The sequence below is a fragment of the Bos taurus genome, chromosome 2 (assembly GCF_002263795.3).
Source record: "Bos taurus isolate L1 Dominette 01449 registration number 42190680 breed Hereford chromosome 2, ARS-UCD2.0, whole genome shotgun sequence".
In the NCBI taxonomy this organism is placed as follows: Eukaryota; Metazoa; Chordata; class Mammalia; order Artiodactyla; family Bovidae; genus Bos; species Bos taurus.
Window position 1 is genome coordinate 131430728 of NC_037329.1, and position 18902 is coordinate 131449629.

Genomic DNA, 18902 nt, shown 5'->3' on the forward strand with positions numbered 1-18902 from the left:
ATAGTTAGGTTAGGAATAAATTCCTAACATAGTTCAGTTCAGTTCAGTTGCCCAGTCGTGTCCGACTCTTTGCAACCCCATGGACTGCAGCACGCCAGGCTTCCCTGTCCATCACCAACTCCCGGAGTTTACTCAAACTCATGTCCATTGAGTCGGTGATGCCATCCAACCATCTCATCCTCTGTTGTCCCCTTCTCCTCCTGCCCTCAATCTTTCCCAGCATCAGGGTCCAAGGGACTCTCAAGAGTCTCCTAACCACACAGCCTTGGGCAAATCACTTCATTAGATCAGGGAGCTTAGTCTTTCTATCTGCAAAATGAAACAACTCATCACTGCCCTGTTTACCAGAGGGCTGACTGGGATTACACAGGGGGATCCCCACAAAGTCTGCTCTAAAGGGTACCACACTCCACAAAGGAGCACAGAGAGAACCTGCTTCGTAAGGTTGTAGGAGGGTTCTAGGGAATAGGGCCCAGAACCAGTTCAATTCAGTCGCTCAGTCGTGTCGGACTCTTTGTGACCCCATGGACTGCAGCAAGCCAGGCCTCCCTGTCCATCACCAATGCCTAGAGCTTGCTCAAACTCATGTCTATCGAGTCAGTGATGCCATCCAACCATCTCATCCTGTCGTCCCCTTCTCCTCCTGCCTTCAGTCTTTCCCAGCATCAGGGTCTTTTCCAATGAGTCAGCTCTTTGCATCAGGTGGTCAAAGTATTGGAGTTTCAGCTTCAGCATCAGTCCTTCCAATGAACATTCAGGACTGATTTCCTTTAGGATGGACTGGTTGGATCTGCTTACAGTCCAAGGGACTCTCAAGAGTCTTCTCCAACAGCACAGTTCAGAAGCATCAATTCTTTGGCACTCAGCTTTCTTTATGGTCCAACTCTCACATCCATACATGACCACTGGAAAAGGTCCGTATAGCTTTGACTGGATGGACCTTTGTCAGTAAAGTAATGCACCCAGTAGATGTTTAATAAGCATTAACTACTGGTGCTGATGCTGTTAGGCTTGTTGTGCATCTGCTTCTCCCCCCGGATGTTCTGGGTGCTTCGACTGAGACGCTTGAGGGCAGGACCTAGCCCTAGCTGTCAGGGTACAGCTGAACTGCTCAGAGCACACTGGCTATGTGAATTAATGAACACACATGTGAATGGATGGGTTTATGCAGAGAATCTCTTGAGAAGACAATGAATAAGAATCGGTCCATGATTCAGCCACCCCAGCCTGGAGCCTTCACGGAACCCAGGAGCTACAGTCCTCTGGTCCTGACCTCCTGCGTGGTCGGCCTCTGTACCCAGGGCAGGGTGGGGGGAGAGTTTAAATGGATTTAACAACCAGGAAGTAAAAGAACTTAGAAAAGGCTGGAGGGCCTTTTTCTTTCTTCCCTCTGGTATTTAAGGATCTTTTAAACTAATGTATAATTTGTTATTGTTTTTGTCTAGTGGCTGAGCCATGTCTGACTCTTCTGCGACCCCATGGACTGTAGCCCACTAGGCCCCTCTGTCCATGGGATTTCCCAGGCAGGAATACTAGAGTGGGTTGCCATTTCCTTCTCCAGGGGATCTTCCCAACCCAGGGATGCAACCCGAGTCTCCTGCTGAGCAGGTGGATTTTTTACCGCTGAGCCACGTGGGAAGCCCAACTACATACCAGTAGATGGGGAAACAGTGGAAACAGGGAGAGACTTTATTTTTGGGGGGCTCCAAAATCATTGCAAATGGTGACTGCAACCGTGAAATTAAAGACACTTGCTGCTTGGAAGAAAGTTATGACCAACCTAGATAGCATATTCAAAAGTAGAGACGTGACTTTGCCAACAAAAGTCTGTCTAGTCAAGGCTATGGTTTTTCCAGTAGTCATGTGTGGATGTGAGAGTTGGACCATAAAGAAAGCTGAATGCCTAAGAATTGATGCTTTTGAACTGTGATGTTGGAGAAGACTCTTGAGAGTCCCTTGGGCAGCAAGGAGACCCAACCAGTCCATCCTAAAGGAAATCAGTCCTGAATATTCATTGGAAGGACTGATGCTGAAGCTGAAACTCCAAACTGTGGCCACCTGATGGGAAGAGCTGACTCATTGGAAAAGACCCTGATGCTGGGAAAGATTGAAGGAAGGAGGAGAAGGGGATGACAGAGGATGAGATGGTTGGATGGCATCACCGACTCAATGGGCATGAGTTTGAGTAAACTCCGGGAGTTGGTGATGGACAGGGAGGCCTGGCGTGCTATGGTCCATGGGGTTGCAAAGAGCTGGACGTGACTGAGCGACTGAACTGAACTGAATGGACTAAAAATGTGTACATTAAGTATGCAGTTCAGTGAGTGTTGACAAATGAAATCGCTCCGTTACCACCAGCCCAATCAGGGTGGCGAGCGTGTCCATCACCCATTTGTCCAGAGTGCTCTGTGTAGGAGGCTCCCTTGCGCCCCCATCGGTCCCCCCATCAGCCCTGTCCCCCCAGAGGTGGGTGTAGATGGAACCACACGCCATGTGGGCTTCTTTTGCTCGGCCTAACGGCAGTGAAATTCACCCATGTCGTGTGCGTCCGTCGCTCCTTCCCCTTTAGTTGCCGAGTCACGTGCTGTTGTATGAAAATACCACATTTTGTTCATCCATCTGCCTGTCGACGGGCATCTGGGTTGTTTTCAGTTGATGGCTATTGTGAAGCAGGCTGCCCTGAGCCTGGGTGATTTTCACCACCTGTGCTTCAGAGTTAAGAGGACCAGCTTCCCTGCAGCGTGGGGGTTTGTGTGATCAGGGCCACTGCTTGTGGTCATGTGGACTGTCCACAAAGGCGGTCTGGGCAGAGGAGCAGGCAGGCTGAGCCCAGCCCAGGTGCCTGGCCCCAGGCCCAGCTCCAGAAGGCTGCAGCCCAGCCTCCAGCACATCTTGTGGGCTGGTGGGCTTGTGAGTGAGACCGAGGTCGGATGAACTTCGGTCATCCCACAGGGTCCCGGTGGTGGCTCTTTCTCCAAGAGGCTTTAAATGGGGCTGCAGCCCTTCTGGGGTTTTCTGTTACTTGGGGGTAGAAAGGGAACTTCCCAAGGTTCTTTGCGACCAGGATCCTTAGCATCCTCCAGGAGAGAGGAGGGGTGTGGGGTGTGCAGTCCGGCATGTCATGGTTCCGGCGGCAGGGCGACTGGAGCAGCGGCTTCCCCTTGTGGACTGTGTCCTCATCTGCCTCCCAGGTCTGTTTTGGTGGCTCTGCAGGATACCTTAGCATCTGTGGAGTGCTCTGCAGGAAGCGATTGATGGCAGGGATTAGGGTGATCCCCGGGCCTTTTGGTCCAGTGCCTAAAATAACTTCCGCTGGGTCAGGAAAGGTCTCCCTCAAGTTCTGGACAGAAGCACAGACCCCACTCTGCCACCTCCTGGACAGACAGTGTCAACTAACCCCTCTGACTTGTGTTTTCCAGACGTGTCTTCCCCGCTGGAAGTTTTGTGTGAGTGATACAGAGAACACCTTGGGCTTCGCCCTGGGCCCCATGTTCGTCAAAGCGACCTTCGCTGAGGACAGCAAGAACATAGTAAGTGCCCCCCCACACACGGAGGCCGTGACATCACACCCGCCTCCCCCGTGAGCCTGCCAGGCCGCGCTCTCATCCACTCTGGACTGGCTCTACCCCGGGCCAGGGCTCCGGCCCTAACTCCAAGGTTCCATTTTCTAAAGCCTTGCGTAATCTGAGTTACCTACAACAGAGAATATGATCATAGTGGCAGGCACTTTGTCTGTAGGATTTCACGTAGCCCTCCCCGCTTCCCAGGGAGGTTAGTCTGGCCGTCTCCACCTCCAAGGGTAGGCAGGGCCCAGAGAGGTCATGTTGACAGAACAGCTTGACATGAAGTGGTGGTGGCCACAGGATGCCTGTGGCTGAGCGCCTGGAGACAGCTGGGCCCCAGCCTGGATGCCGGCTTTGTCTCTTCCTGGTGGGGGGTCTTGGGACAATACTCTGAGCCCAAGGACATGGAGGTGGGTGCGTCCATCCCTCAGGCGGAGACTGAACGGCATTGTGCACACGACAGCAACCGGAGCAGAATGCGGGCTCAGGGAGGGGTAGCCGCTGTGGCATTACTGTTGGGGTTCAGTCGCTGACTCGTGTCCAACTCTTTGAGACCCCACGGACTGCAGCACCCCAGGCCTCCCTGTCCTTCACCACCTCCCAGAGTTTACTCAAACTCGTGTCCATCACGTCAGTGATGCCATCCAGCCATCTCATCCTCTGTCACCCCCTTCTCCTCCTGCCCTCAGTCTTTCCCAGCATCAGGGTCTTTTCCAACGAGTTGGCTCTTTGCATGAGGTGGCCAAAGTATTGGAGCCTCAGCTTCAGCATCTGTCCTTCCAATAAATATTCAGGCTTGATTTCCTTTAGTACCATTTTTATTCCTAACTTTAACTGCACAGATTTTTTATTTGCAGTCAGAGGTTAGCAAACTGACTCAAACCTCGTACGTGACCTGCCTGTTAGTGGCTGATGCAGATTCTGAGTCACGTTCTGTCCGTCGTCAGTCTGTCTGCTCCTCCTGCTGCCCGACTCCCCCTTCCCCTGCTCCGGAGTCTTTTTCAGCCTCTGGATCTGCTTTTGACATTCATCTCCAGCCTGAACAGTCTTTCTGGAACCACCCCTCAGAACTCGGCTTCTCTAGATGTTAAAGCCCAGTCCATCCAGAAGGAATTCCGTGAGCCACTACCTCTGAGAACAGATACACGTCCTAGGATTTCTGAAAAGAATCACAGCGCACGGCACAGGCACCCCTAAGTCCCACCGTAAGAGTCTTTTCCAGTGTTCCCAGAGCTTGCCCTGAGTGTATTTGACCAGGGAGCCCTGTTTATAGAAATCCGTCTCTTCTCACAGGATGCTAGCGTTTAGAGGAAGGAGGTTGGGGAACCATGGCTGTGGACCCCCTTCCTCAGCCCAGCACCTCGGAGCACAAGGCCTGGAGCCAGGATCTGAGTTTAGTCTCTGGCCCCACAGCATCCTTCTCCATGGGATGCCCGCTGCCCATGGACAAGTTCAGTGCCCACACGTGACTGTCTCCTCAGGCCAGCGAGATCATCCTGGAGATCAAGAAGGCGTTTGAAGAGAGCCTGAGCACCCTGAAGTGGATGGATGAAGATACTCGGAAATCGGCCAAGGAAAAGGTGAGGCTGGCCAGGAGCTGGGAGGGGCCCTGCACAGAGGGCCGCGACCTCCGAGGAGGAGGTGGGCGAAGGAGGGACTGGCTCTAGCCGGTGAGCCCAACACGGATGCTGTGGGTAGTCCAGCACGATGGCGGGAGAGCCGTGAACACGTAGCTCGGATTAATGACCGGGTGAAAACAGAATGCTAAGTGTGCAAGGGAGGGACTTCCCTGGTGGCCCAGCGGCTAAGACTCTGCGATCCCAACGCTGGAGGCCCAGGTTCGACCCCTGGTTGGGAAACTGGATGCCACGTGCTGCAACTGAGACCCAGCACAGCCAGATAAATATAATTTAAAAAAACATATGTGCAAGGGAGAGGCACAGAGTGATGTGACGAAGGATTGGATATGGTCCAGCGGAGGCGGGGAGGCCACGGAAAGCTTCCCTGGAGAGGGGACATTGAGGCAGAGATCCCAAGGATAGGGAGAGTTAGACAAGAGAAAGGAACAGGAAGGCCCTGAGCGGGAGGGGCCTGGCTGCTTTCCCTGGGCCCCGACCTTGAGCCCGGCACCCACAGAGCCCTGCTGAGCGCTCACTGTCCTCCGTGTCTCTCCTGCCCAGGCGGACGCGATCTACAACATGATAGGCTACCCCAACTTTATCATGGACCCCAAGGAGCTGGACAAAGTGTTCAATGACGTGAGTGGCTCCCTTGCATTCTGCCCCCTTGCATTCCTGAAATGCCCCTGGAGGGCTTCCACTTGGGAAAGGGCAGAGGCTGCTCTGGGTGGGCTGCTGGAGGCACCATGACTGTCAAGACGTCTTGAGATGAAGTGGTGTGGGGTCTGGGGATGGACTGGGCACCAGGGGGCCAATCTCTCCTCCTTCCTCCCCTGGGGCCAGCCAGTGGCCCCTGCCTCCCAGGACCTACCAGCAGTCCTTGGCCAGCACAGCATAGTCCGCTCCATTCAATGAGTGGGAGATAATGGGGGAGGGGGGCGACCAGATCCTAGAAGGCATAACTGCATCCCTAAAAGCATCAGAGTGGAGCCCCCTATAGCTCCCAGCCCCCAGAGAAACCTGGACCTGCCTCCTGTCCCCCGGCTTCTCCCCACCTCCCTGGAGAAACCTGGGCCTCTTGTTCAGACCTTGAAATGCTAACGGGAAGGAGGAAGCCTAAACCCCAGGTGCACGTTTAAGCTGAATTTAGGCAGCGGGGTGGTTGATGCGTCCCTGGTGGTTAGAGCTTTGGGCAAATCACTCCGTTAAATGGATTGTGCTTCTGCCCCGAACGCTTTATACCTTGTAATTGAAATTTGTGAATTCAGGCATTTGTGAAATTATAATAACCTCTCGTTGTGGTTATATTTAAAACCTAAGAATATGAAAATTACAGCTGAGAATATGGGACTCATCTGCAGCCTTTTTCCTTGAGAATAATTTTAGATGCTCCAGGGTATCATGATACAAGATGAGGGGCTCCTGGAGACAGCCCAGGCAGACCCCATCTGGATTAGAGTCCGGACCCCAAGGGCCTGGCCTTTCACTGGAGCCCTGATGTAAAGAGCAGGTCTGAGAGAGAACCTCACACCTGTGGCAAGAGCCAAAAGGCCAGGCTGAGTGGGGAGGAAGGTGTGCAGTCATGCCTGCGCCCTGGTAGTTCACAGATCCCAGCTGCATTTATGAGATCTGTGCTGGCCAGTGTGGCAGCTACTGGCCACAGGTCCCTACTTTAGAGAATTAAAATCAATTAATTCATTAAATTAAAAGGTTGCACTCGCCACATTTCAAATGACCTAGAGCCACATGTGGCTGATGTCGACAGTACCTGACAACGTGTGCATAGAACCTGGCCATCATTGCAGAAAGTTCTGGACCCCGCTGGACGTATTGCCCACCCAAGGCCCTGGCACGATGGCACGGGCTTCCTGTTGCCCCGAGACCCTGCTGGGCCGCCCTAGGTGAAGCTCTTAGTGTGCCCCTGAAGGGAGAGGGCGCCAGCCCCGGCCAGAATGCGGGCCAAGAAAAGTGCCCCAGCCTGCAGCCCCTCGCCCCTCGCTTTTGTCTGCCCTGCGGACCAGTGCCCAGGCCACGCGGGGTTTCAGCTTCCTCAGTTTTAGAAGACAGGGTTTGCATTCAAGGACCTGAGCGTGCTCTGACCCTGTGACTTGTTCCCTCCTGCCCAGTACACCGCTGTGCCAGACCTCTACTTCGAGAACGCCATGCGGTTTTTCAACTTCTCCTGGAGGGTCACTGCCGACCAGCTCCGGAAAGCGCCCAACAGAGATCAGTAAGTCCCTGGGCCTCACTGGGAGGACGCTGGCTCCCGCAGGCGGGTGTGAGGGCCCAGCACTCCTTCAGCCTGAATCGTGTGCGGGGATGTAACTGTCCTGACGGCCCTCTGAGCCGCGGGGACTGGTGTTATCCCACTCAGATGCCGGGAGCCGGGATCAGCCTGAGCCCGCGTGTCCTCAGTGTCCAGCCTGTTGGCAGAGGGGGTCCACCTGACATCACTGCCCAGCTCTGCCGCTGCAGCCTTCAAGGCTTTGCTTCATTGTCTGCAGATAAGATGTGTGTGTGCGTGTGTGTGTGTGCGCGCGCGCACGTGTATTCAGTTGTCTGACTCTTTGCAACCCCATGGACTGTAGCCCACCTGGCTTCTCTGCCCATGGGATTTCCCAGGCAGGAAGACTGGGGTGGGTTGTCAGTTGCTACTCCAGGGGATCTTCTGGACCCTGGAATCAACCCCACTTCTCCTGCGTCTCCTGCGTTGCAGGCTGATTCTTCACTTGTTGAGCCATCAGGGAAGCCAAAGGGCGAAAGCCACTTCTTTCTCTTTGCCGCTGGCTCCCCCTTGTGGACAACAGGAGTTTGAACAGCTCTGTTTCCTCTCTTTTTCTGTCTTCAACCACGGTACACCCTAAACGAACAAGAAAGTGGTCTTTTATCTCCAGAATACGGTGCAAGCACTACCCCAGTGTTGTGAATTTACTAGAAGTCTTTTAGCTTAAACTTTTCCATTTAAATTAAGTCTCCTACTCATTAATGTATCCACACTTAATGCATATCTGTGGGACTCATCTGGAGGAGACATAGTGACTAGCTAGGCTCTCAGAGAAAATACCCTTTCTGTCTCACTCCACTCCCCACTGGTCCTTCATATCAGAATGATCATTGGGAGGCCAAATTTTTCATTAATATCTACCATCTGAGCCTCTTCTATGCTCAAAAAAAAAAATCATTGAACCCCCAAAAACTTGTTTACGGGGATTGTACTGACTTTTCTGAAAATTTTGTGAAAAAGAACTGTTCTTCTAAAGTTTACTAAAAAGAGAGGTATAGTTTTACTTTTTACAAGTTTCTTTAATGTCTGGCTTAATGGAAGACAGCAGGGTTCTCACATCTGCTCCTGCCTTCAGTCTGTTGCAATGTATCGTTTTGAAATATGTAAAGATACTCTGGCCTTACACAGACATGTAGTTAGAAAAGGAAAGAATATTTTAGCAGTCCTTTTGATACATGTGTACATGCCTCGTTGATACTACTCCAAAACTTGGCAGGCAGTAATTTTTTTAATTAATTTTTATTGGGGTATAGTTGCTTTACAATATTGTGCTAGTTTCTACCGTAAGGAAAATGAATCAGCCACACGCATACGTATGTCCCTGCTTTTTCAGATTTCCCATTGAGGTTGCCACAGAGCACTGAGCAGAATTCCCTGAGCTATACAGTAGGTTCTTATTAGTTATCTATCTGATTCACAGTATCAGTAAGGCGATGGCACCCCACTCCAGTACTCTTGCCTGGAGAATCCCAGGGATGGAGGAGCCTGGTGGGTTGCAGTCCACAGGGTCGTGAACAGTCAGACACGACTGAGCGACTTCACTTTGACTTTTCACTTTCATTCACTGGAGAAGGAAATGGCAACCCACTCCAGTGTTCTTGCCTGGAGAATCCCAGGGACGGGGGAGCCTGGTGGGCTGCCGTCTATGGGGCCGCACAGAGTCGGACACAACTGAAGCGACTTAGCAGCAGCAGCAGCAGCATGGTATCAGTAGTGTATATATGTTAATTCCCCTCTCAATCCCCCCACCCTCCTTTCCCCCCCTGGTGTCCATAGGTTGTTTTTTACTCTGTGTCTCTGTTTCTATTTTGAAAATAAGGTTGTCTGGTTAATTGCACTGCAGAGTCTGAAACCAGTTCGTAAGCTTTTCACATTGTCGCACTACTATTCCATCAGTGTGCCTTGCGCTTTGAATGGATCCTTCCTTTGCCCACGTGTGACTTTGCAACACCATGCAGTGGCCATTTGGAAAACAGTGCTTCACTGAGTCTCACGTATCTTCCTAACAGTGCCACCTTCATTATACATTATATATCCGAAAAAAGTCTACATCGGGTAATGTTGCTGTTGACCTCCAGAGAGAAAAGTCTTTAAGTATTGGACAGCTATCAAGTTTGCCGTGGCTGACACCAGTTTTTCAAGTTTTTGCTTGAAATTTCAGTTGTTTTGAAACCTTGAGTTTTTCTCATTGGCAACAAACCGCGTCAGTTGTTTCGCTTGAGGTGATGCGCTCACTGTTTTTCAAGAAAACGCCTGTCAAACACCCATCATCCTCTCAAGTACAAATGGCATTCCGTGAAAAAAACAGAAATGCTGGGACTTCTTGGTGGTCCACTGGTTAAGACTCCATGTTTCCAATGCAGGGACGTGGGTTCAATCCCTGATCAGGGAACTAAGGTTCCACACGCCACAGTGTGGCCAAAAGTTTAAAAAAAGAAATAAAAACAGAAATGCTTACAAGTGCTTCCCATCTGGTCACAGACTATTAAGAGACTTGCACTCAAGGGTCTAGATTTAATGAAGGTAATTATTATGCTGCATCATCAAGGATGTTCTTAAGTGAACAGATTTTATTTTTTTTAATTGGTGAAGAACATGGTGACCCACTGAACTGGTACCACTGCCTTGACTCAGCGGAGGCTCCGGCAGTTTTACCCAGCGTTGCCTTTCCCCCATCCGTATAATGTCAACACGGTGGGAAAGGTAAATAGCATCTTACTATTTTAATGAAAATAGTTTCGGCCTCACAGAGCCCCTGAAAGGGAGTTGGGGGCTTCCCATCTCAGCAGCAGCAGCAGCAGCATCTCACCAGGTATCCGTGCAGCACACTTTGAAAACTGCTGACACGCTCATTTTTGAGCCTAGAGAGTCATGACTTTTTAGTGTAGAATGGTCCATTTTGTTCCTTGTGTTTTTTTTTTTGAGATGTTCAACATTTTTAATAGTGAAATGAAATGAAATATAAAATGAGATTTCATTGTACACTTGCTAACACGGCTAAAGTTGATAGTTTCTAGTGTGGAAGAAGATGCTGGGCACCTGGAAATATCCAGCCTGGCAGGTGGAGGTGTAAAATGGTACAACCATGGTGGAGAACGGGGAGCTTTTTTCTCGTTTTTGGTTTTTAATTTTTATTGCAGTGCAACTGATTTACAAGGTTGCATTAGTTTCAGGGGTACAACGAGATGAACCAGTTAGTTCTCCACGTACATAATCCACTCTTTTTAGATTCTTTCCCCGTATAGGCCTTACAGAGCCTTGAGAAGTCTCGCCCCCCGTGCTCTACAGTAGGTCCTTACTAGTTAATGCATTTCGATCTTTGCCGGGGTCTCACTGTTCCACTGTGCGATGTGACATCGAATTCAACCAATTCCTTCCTAACAGACATTTGGGTGTTTCTAGTTTCCTCTCTCAAAAGCAGTGCTACCTCATGCTTGCATGCCTTGGGCCGGGGTCCAGGGGAATCCACACTTTCAGGGCTCCCGACACGCCCCAGATGGGCTGTCCCCGCCTACCGCCCTCCATGAGGTCGGATCTTCCACGTGTGTCTCGCTTGCAGGTGGAGCATGACCCCGCCCATGGTGAACGCCTACTACTCGCCCACCAAGAACGAGATCGTGTTTCCGGCCGGAATCCTGCAGGCGCCATTCTACACCCGCTCTTCACCCAAGTAGGACGCTCCTGAGGCTCCATCCCATCTCCTCCCTGCCCCCCCGCAACCCCTCAGCAGACCCCCCCGGGCCAGCCTGACAGCTGGGTCAGCCCGCCTCCAAACCTGTCTCACCGAGGGCTCCTTGTTCCACTGGCCAGGAGACGTTGCCATGGAAACAACACTCTCACTCCCTGTGCTTCTCTCCGGGGTCTCCTAGACCTCAGAGTCCCTACACAGTGAGAACTCAGGGCTCATCATGGAGGCAGTTCAGTTCAGTCGCTCAGTAGTGTCCGACTCTTTGCAGCATGCCAGGCCTCCCCTGTCCATCACCAATTCCCAAAGCCTGTTCAAACTCATGTCCATCAAGTCAGTGATACCATCATGGAGGCAGGAGCCCCAAACAGGGGAGTGCCCCTCTAGTGATATTCTAGAACAGTCTCAGCTGGGAAGTTGGGAAGGGTGAGAAGTCTCAGAAGTGAATTCCCCACAGGCCTGGATCTGAACAGGCTTGCTCTCTGCTGGCTGAGTGGCCCTTGGGCAACGTAGCTGAACCATCCCACACCTCCATTTGCTCCCTTATAGTCAGTTACTGAGGCCTAGCTCTTCGCACTGACCCAAGAGGGCAGTGCCTGGCACGGTGCTTGGAGTGCAGCTGGCTCTCCAGGTTCTGACTGGCTCTGGGCCCGGCTGGAGCCCTGCAGGACTCTGCTGTGTCTCCAGACTGAGGAAGTGGTGGGCCTGTCCCACACGGCATCACTCTCACCCCCGTGTCTCCCCTTCCAGTGCCTTAAACTTCGGCGGCATCGGCGTCGTCGTGGGCCACGAGCTGACTCATGCTTTTGATGATCAAGGTACGGGTTCCTCGGGGTCCTCTTCAGATGAATCCCCACCTTCCTGGCACCGCTGCTCCTGCTTTTGCTCCTATGCATCTTAGCCTTGGAGACAGGAGGAGATGGAAAGTTAAAATCCTGGCCCAGACACCTGCCAATTTGTGTGCCCTCTCACAAGCCCCGTCATTTCCTCAGGCCTCTATTTTCTTATCTATAAAATGGGTGTGCTGATCATGTGGTGATTATGAGGACTGGGCAGGCTCACAGTGGGACACCCCGCTCCCCGAAGGTGTGAGGTGCTGGGGGGTAGTACAGTGCTCCCCCTGTAGTCAGTGGGGAGCGAACATTCCTCAACTACCCCAGAGACTTCTCTGGTCCAACGACAAGTAGAAGAGTTAGTGCCTCACCAGCTAACGTCCAGAATCCCCCTCATTGCCTCCTGCCTTGGGGACCCTGAGACAAAATGAGGAGGCAGGACCTTCCTGTGACCTTTGCGCTGCCCGCTGCCTTCCCCCCGCCACTGGGCGCAGGGTCAGAGGCCCTTCACCAGCCTCGACCGTGAATACAGCTCCACCGGAACTTTGAACGTGCGGGTCCTTAGGCGGGTCACGTCCTCCCTCCCCCACCCACCCCAGATGGCTGATGCATCCGGGCCCTTCAGTGCCCAGCTGTGTCTCTCCCCCGCCCAGCCTGACGCTGCCCTCTGACCCCGCAGGCCGAGAGTACGACAAGGATGGGAACCTCCGGCCCTGGTGGAAGAACTCGTCCGTGGAGGCGTTCAAGCAGCAGACCGCGTGCATGGTGGAGCAGTACGGCAACTATAGCGTGAACGGGGAGCCGGTGAACGGCCGGCACACCCTCGGCGAAAACATCGCCGACAACGGGGGCCTCAAGGCGGCCTATCGGGTAGGAGGCCCCTCCCTGCACACCCCAGACCCAGCTCTGGGTCTGTCCAGATGCTTCTCGGTTAAGAGTGGTGGGCATGCACAACGGCGTCTTTGGGCCTCAGTGGCCGCATCTGTGGAATGGGTGGCAGTGCGGACTGAGTGAAAGGGTGTCTGTGAAGCACCCGGCTCGGACCTGGCACACACAGGCTGTGTACCCCAAGTCCACCCCCCACTGAGGGTCACCAGAATGGGCTTGGGCTGGACCCACCTGAAGACCTGCCTGTCCCTCCCTTTGCAGGGGAAGCTGCCCCTGACCCAGGCAGCGGTGGGCCAGGGCGGGAAGGGAGGGGGACACTGCTCACGGAGCCAGTTCTGGCTCCAGTCCTGGTTCTGGAGTGAGTCACTCAGCCTCCCTGAGCCTCTGTGCATGTGGCTGTGTTCGTCCCTGCATTGCTGGGTGTGAGAGAGATGGCACGTGACGGCTTGGGCGCCGGGTCTAGTCTGGGGTGGCCCTCGGCGATGTTGGCTGAGTTGGAAGAGAGAGATGCCAGAGGCTAAGGCAGAGCCTCCTCCTCCTCCCCGTGGCAGCGAGAGCAGGAAGCCCGAGAGATGCTGTGTGCTGAGGCCTGTGGGCCGGGGCCGCTGGGAACTCTACGATTAGGTATTTCACGCCAACTGTGCAGGAGATGGAGAAGGCGATGGCACCCCACTCCAGTACTCTTGCCTGGAAAATCCCATGGACGGAGGAGCCTGGTAGGCTGCAGTCCATGGGGTCACGAAGAGTTGGACATGACTGAGCGACTTCACTTTCACTTTTCACTTTCATGCATTGGAGAAGGAAATGGCAACCCACTCCAGTGTTCTTGCCTGGAGAACCCCAGGGACAGGGGAGCCTAGTGGGCTGCCGTCTGTGGGGTCGCACAGAGTCGGACACGACTGAAGCGACTTAGCAGCAGCAGCAGCAGCAGTGCAGGAGACAGAACCAACCAGAAACAACCCAGAAACATCCGGTGACTTGCCCGACGTCTGTTAGTCAGGGAAAGTGTGTTGCAAAATTTTGACCCGCTGTTTTGGTGCTGGTGGTTCTGGGACGAAACAGCGATGGGTCCTGCTCTCATGAAGCCCCCAACTGTAGCGGGTCAGGGATGGGGAGGAAGGCAGTTCACACCTCCATGGATAAATGTGATGATGTCAGGTGCTGATAAGATGAAGAAGACAAGACAGGCCAAAGGAATAAAGAGAAATAGGGGAGAGGGTGGTCAGGGGAGGCCTTCTAGAGGGGATGACCTTTGAACGGAGTCTAGTAGGGTGAGAAAGAGGCAGGGAAAGAAGAGTAAATGCCGAGGCCGCGAGGTGGACCCAAGCCTCGCACAGCCCACGACAGGAAGAAGGACGTGGCAGGGATGGAGGGTATGGCCCGGTGCAGGAGGGGTGGCCGGAGGAGTGGCTGTCCCGGCTACGGCCTCTGTTGACTGAGCAAGGACCTTGGGGTTTATTCTGGCTGCAGCGGGAGCCACTGCGGGGGTTTGCACAGGGGAAGGATCTGCGTCACCCTCTACAACCAGGTCAGCAGACCTACAGCCTGGGGGCCACATCCAGCCCTTAGCTGGCTAAATCAATAAAAATAAATCAAAGTTGTGGGAGAGAGGGGACAGCTACACCCACTCATCTCCATGGTGCCTGTGATTGTTTTCATCTATCAGGGTGTTCCTTGAGCTATTGCAGCAGAGAAACTGTTTGGCTTCCAAAGCTGAAAAGACTTACTCTCTGACCCTTTACAGAAAATGTCGCCAGCCCCTGCTTTATGAGGATGACCTGAGTTGCTGTGTTGGGATGGGGTTGGAATTGGACCAGTTTGAGGTCAAGGAGACTAGTTAGAAAGCTGCTGTGAGGTTGTCCAGGCAAGAGATGGGCTAGAGCAACGTGAAGGGTGAGATGTGGTTAGAGTAGGGCTGTTTGGTTGATTGAAAGATGAATCAAAGGAGGGTCCTGGGGTTTGGGCCTGAGTAACTAGGTGGTTCAGTTCTGTTCAGTTGCTCAGTCGTGTCCGACTCTTTGCGACCCCATGGCATTGCAGCATGCCAGGCCTCCCTGTCCATCACCAACTCCTGGAGTTTACTCAAACTCATGTCCATCAAGTCGGTGATGCCATCCAACCATCTCATCCTCTGTCATCCCTTTCTCCTCCCGCCTTCAGTCTTTCCCAGTTTCAGGGTCTTTTCCAGTGAGTCAGTTCTTCATATCAGGTGGCCAAAGTATTGGAGTTTCAGCTTCAGCATCAGTCCTTCCAATGAATATTCAGGACTGATTTCCTTTAGGATGGACTAGTTGGATCTCCTTGCAGTCCAAGGGACTCTCAAGAGTCTTCTCCAACATCACACTTCAAAAGCATCAGTTCTTTGGTGCTCAGCTTTTGTGGTTGGCATCATTTACTGTGATGGGAAAGCAGTGTGTGTGTGTGTGTGTGTGTGTGTGTGTGTGTAAAATGCATCTTGGATGTCCAGCTGGAGCAGTTGAATGTTCCCAGGAAAGGCTGGAGCTGGCAGGGTGCATCTGTATTTAGATCGAGGTGGTATTTAAAGCCGTGGGGTTGAATGAGCTCCCTTTGGGATGAGTGCAGGTAGAGGGCGGCTCCTCTAGGCTGAGTTAGGCTCAGAGCTGAGGCCCAAGACCCCCAGAAGCCAGGCCCTGTCCCAACAGGATGTATCTTCGAAGGTCGCCCCCACTAGCCCCTCACTGCCACCCCGATTGTTCCCTTGTCACGCGGACCCTGAGCTCTGTTCTCCCCACAGGCCTACCAGAACTGGGTCAAGAAGAATGGGGCTGAGCAGACACTGCCCACCCTGGGTCTCACCAACAACCAGCTCTTCTTCCTGAGTTTTGCACAGGTGAGTTCTTTAGAGAAAAACTAATACCCAGGCACAGTCTGCCATCTTGAGTTCTAGGAGCGCTGAAAACCAAAAGGCAAATTTCCTCAAATAGAGAAGCCCTAGCTCGTGGGTCCGTCCACAGGGCATTTACCCTTTAAGAGGGCGAGCTTCATCTTTGGAGAAATTCAAGGAAGGGTCAAGAACCCTGTTAGAGGAATTCCTGCATCAAGTAGAGGAGAGGACAGGTTTGCTTGGATGGCTAAGGGCCCTCCCAGTTCTGCGGTTCTAGAAATGTCTTAAACTCAAGGCGTCCCAGGTCGTCCCTAGAGTTGGCAATCAGCGTGTAGATTTCTGTTGGTGCCCAGAGCCACAAGGTCACGAGTCAGTTGGTTCTGCCCAGGAAAGGAGTGATCTGGACTCAGTGCAAAGTGTTCAAACTGGTTTAGGGGCAGAATCTTTTGTGCAGGTGAAGCGTATCTCACATGCCCAGGACAGACATTCAGCTGGTCTGGCTGCAGGAGAGGAAGCTGGATGAAGGCCCCCAGCCCTCTGCTTCCTCCTAACCCAGGTGGCAGGCCTGTCATGGGGGTCTCAGAACCAGAGGGGCGCTTATTTCCCTGTTACAGTGATGGGGCCAGTCTGGCGGCCTCAGGGACCGCAGTGACTCTGCCCTCTCCTTTATCACCCCCTCAAAGGTCTGGTGTTCCGTCCGCACCCCCGAGAGTTCGCACGAAGGTCTCATCACCGATCCCCACAGCCCCTCCCGCTTCCGGGTCATCGGCTCCATCTCCAACTCCAAGGAGTTCTCGGAACACTTCCACTGCCCGCCCGGCTCACCCATGAACCCGCATCACAAGTGTGAAGTCTGGTGAAGGGCCAGGCACCCAGAGCCGAGATGGAGGGCAAGGCGGGGGGAGGCCTGAGAACACCCCCCTGGGCCCACAAGACTGCCCCCTCCATCCGGCGGCCAGCCCCCTCCCCCGACGCTGCAGGGTGGTCAGCCGGAACCAAGCCTGTGACATGAGCTCTCACCGTAAGCTGAGATTTGACCCCCTGTGAAGACCCGCTCATCCCAGGCACACGTGTGTCAACTCTGATGGGTGTTGGGGCGTTAGCCGGGTTGCCCACCGGGCCTGGACCCTCACCGACAAGGGCAGGGGAGCCCAGCCCCCTCCGCCCACATGCAGCACCAGATATACCACAAATACCACTGTGTCAAATGCTTTAAAGATATATTTTTGGGGAAACTATTTTTTAAACATAGTGGAATACACTGGAAACCTTCAGGGAAATGATGCATTTAAAACACTTTTTTTTTTTATGGAAAGGATCGGTATATTTATTATGTTCTGTTTTTCTAAATAACCTGTGGACAAGGGAAAGCCCCTGACTAGCTCCCTCTCTTCCTTCCTTGCTACAAGGTTGGGCTGAAGCAGGATTCCGGGCCACTGAGCAGGTCCCCACGTGGAGAGGTGCTTCTGCCCTTGGGGTGTGTGGTTCCAGCCCCCTCCCCTGGTTCTTACTCCCAGCAGAGGGAGGGGCAGCTAGTTGGCACCACCCCCTGGGGATACCTGCCTCTGAACCTAGAGTCCATCAGTGGGGACCCCCCCAGCAAGGAAACTCTGGTCCCCTGAGTCACACTAGGGGACTGATGGCTGCGTGAGGCCAGGTCTGTGCCCTCCAACCCAGTCTGGATGTGCCCGAGCACCCCGGACCTGGGTCACGAGCCTTGCGAGGCTGAGACCCCCCGTCAGAGCTCTCTGCCATGTCACGGGGTCCTCTCTCCGTCCCCTTGCTTTTGGGCACCTCCACCAGCCCGGGACCCGCAGCCGCTCTGCAGCGCCCCATCCCAGCCGTTTCGGAGTCTGCCTTGCACGCCTCTTCTCCCAGGGGAAGAAGAGAGAAAGCAGCGCTCATCGCCCGGGGACCGGGTCTTCGCTTGGGCTCCGACCTCCACCACCTCCCTTCCTGGCTCCCAGGACCACAGGCGGCCCTGGCTTCCTGCTGAGTGCCTTATCTGGGGCTGCGCCCAGGCCCCCGCCAAGGAGACCACCCTCCGCACCAGGGCCCACACAGTTGCCCCCTCATGGCTGCCCAGAGGCCTGGGCCTGCCCGTCAGCGGCACCGCGGTCAGGACTCTGAGGACCCCCTGAACGTGCCCCGGGCTCCAGCCCACCCTCAGGCCTGGCTGAGTGGAGACAGTACTTGCCGGGGACCCTCCTCTTCTTGGGGGGTGCTCCTGGCTGGGGGGGCGGTTCAGGGGGCAGGCACGTTGGGTCTGGCCTGAGGTGGTAGGGCACGGGCAATGCCGTCTCCTCCGCGCGGCCGAGGCCCGCCGCCCCCCAGAGGAGCCAGAGTCCCCCGGAGGAGCAGACGGCAGCTCGGCCACCGCCAGGCGCCCTGTCAGACGCGCCCGTGAGCTGGGGCGGGGAGTCGTCGGGGGGCTCGTCAGAGGAAGGGAGCACGGGGCGGAGAAGGAGCGGAGTTCGCAGGCTGCCGCTCACGCCGCCACGGAGGGCCGGGCTCTCTCCCGCCCTCCAGCCTCCCCAGAGCAGGGTCCCAACCCCCTGGTCTGGGGACTGGGAGCCCCCGGCGAACGGCAGCCGTCCAGGGCTAAGGGTCCAGCCAGACGGGGCGTCTGCTGCCCTCACCGCTTCCGGGGGGCAGAGGGCAGCGCAGGCGTGGAAGCAAGCGAAGCCCCCACCCGCCTGGTGCCCGCCCCCTGCCCTGGAGCTTTGGGCAGCCGCCCTCCCTCAAGGGAGCCCCACGGGCCGGCGTCTCTGCGGGGACAGGGGAGTGGGGTTTGGAGCTGGGAATCTGCTTTTTTGTATTATCACGTTCCGTGCGACTGTAGTTCTGTGTGGCACCATTGTAACTGAAATAAAGTACTTATACCGAAGGCCGTGTGACCGAGTGTGGCTTCCCCCAGGCAAGCTGTGTCCTGTGGCGCCGCCAGTGTCCCCGGGGCTGGCTGCACCTCCTCCCCAGAGCAGAGGCCTTGAGTGAGTGAGTGAGTCAGTGAACGTCACTGTCGTGGCCGACTCTACGACCCCGTGGACTATACAGTCCATGGAATTCTCCAGGCCAGGATACTGGAGTGGGTAGCCTTGCCCTTCTCCAGGGGATCTTCCCAACCCAGGGATCGAACCCAGGTCTCCTGCATTGCAGGCGATTCTTTACCAGCTGAGCCACCTGTG

General features: G+C 54.4%; 1 protein-coding gene across 3 annotated transcripts in view; it reads left to right on the forward strand.

The window, feature by feature from the left end:
- Window positions 1–18604, forward strand: part of ECE1 (endothelin converting enzyme 1) — a 124808-nt gene extending 106204 nt beyond the window's left edge. For 2 of the 3 annotated variants that reach the window (XM_005203072.5, XM_005203070.5), the window contains exons 11-19: window positions 3420–3530; window positions 5045–5143; window positions 5744–5821; window positions 7309–7412; window positions 11026–11136; window positions 11902–11969; window positions 12664–12854; window positions 15628–15723; window positions 16401–18604. In XM_005203072.5, the coding sequence (XP_005203129.1) occupies window positions 3420–3530; window positions 5045–5143; window positions 5744–5821; window positions 7309–7412; window positions 11026–11136; window positions 11902–11969; window positions 12664–12854; window positions 15628–15723; window positions 16401–16577 (1035 nt within the window). In that variant the 3' untranslated portion in view covers window positions 16578–18604. 3 annotated transcript variants of the gene reach the window in all.
- The last annotated feature ends 298 nt before the right edge of the window (window positions 18605–18902 follow it).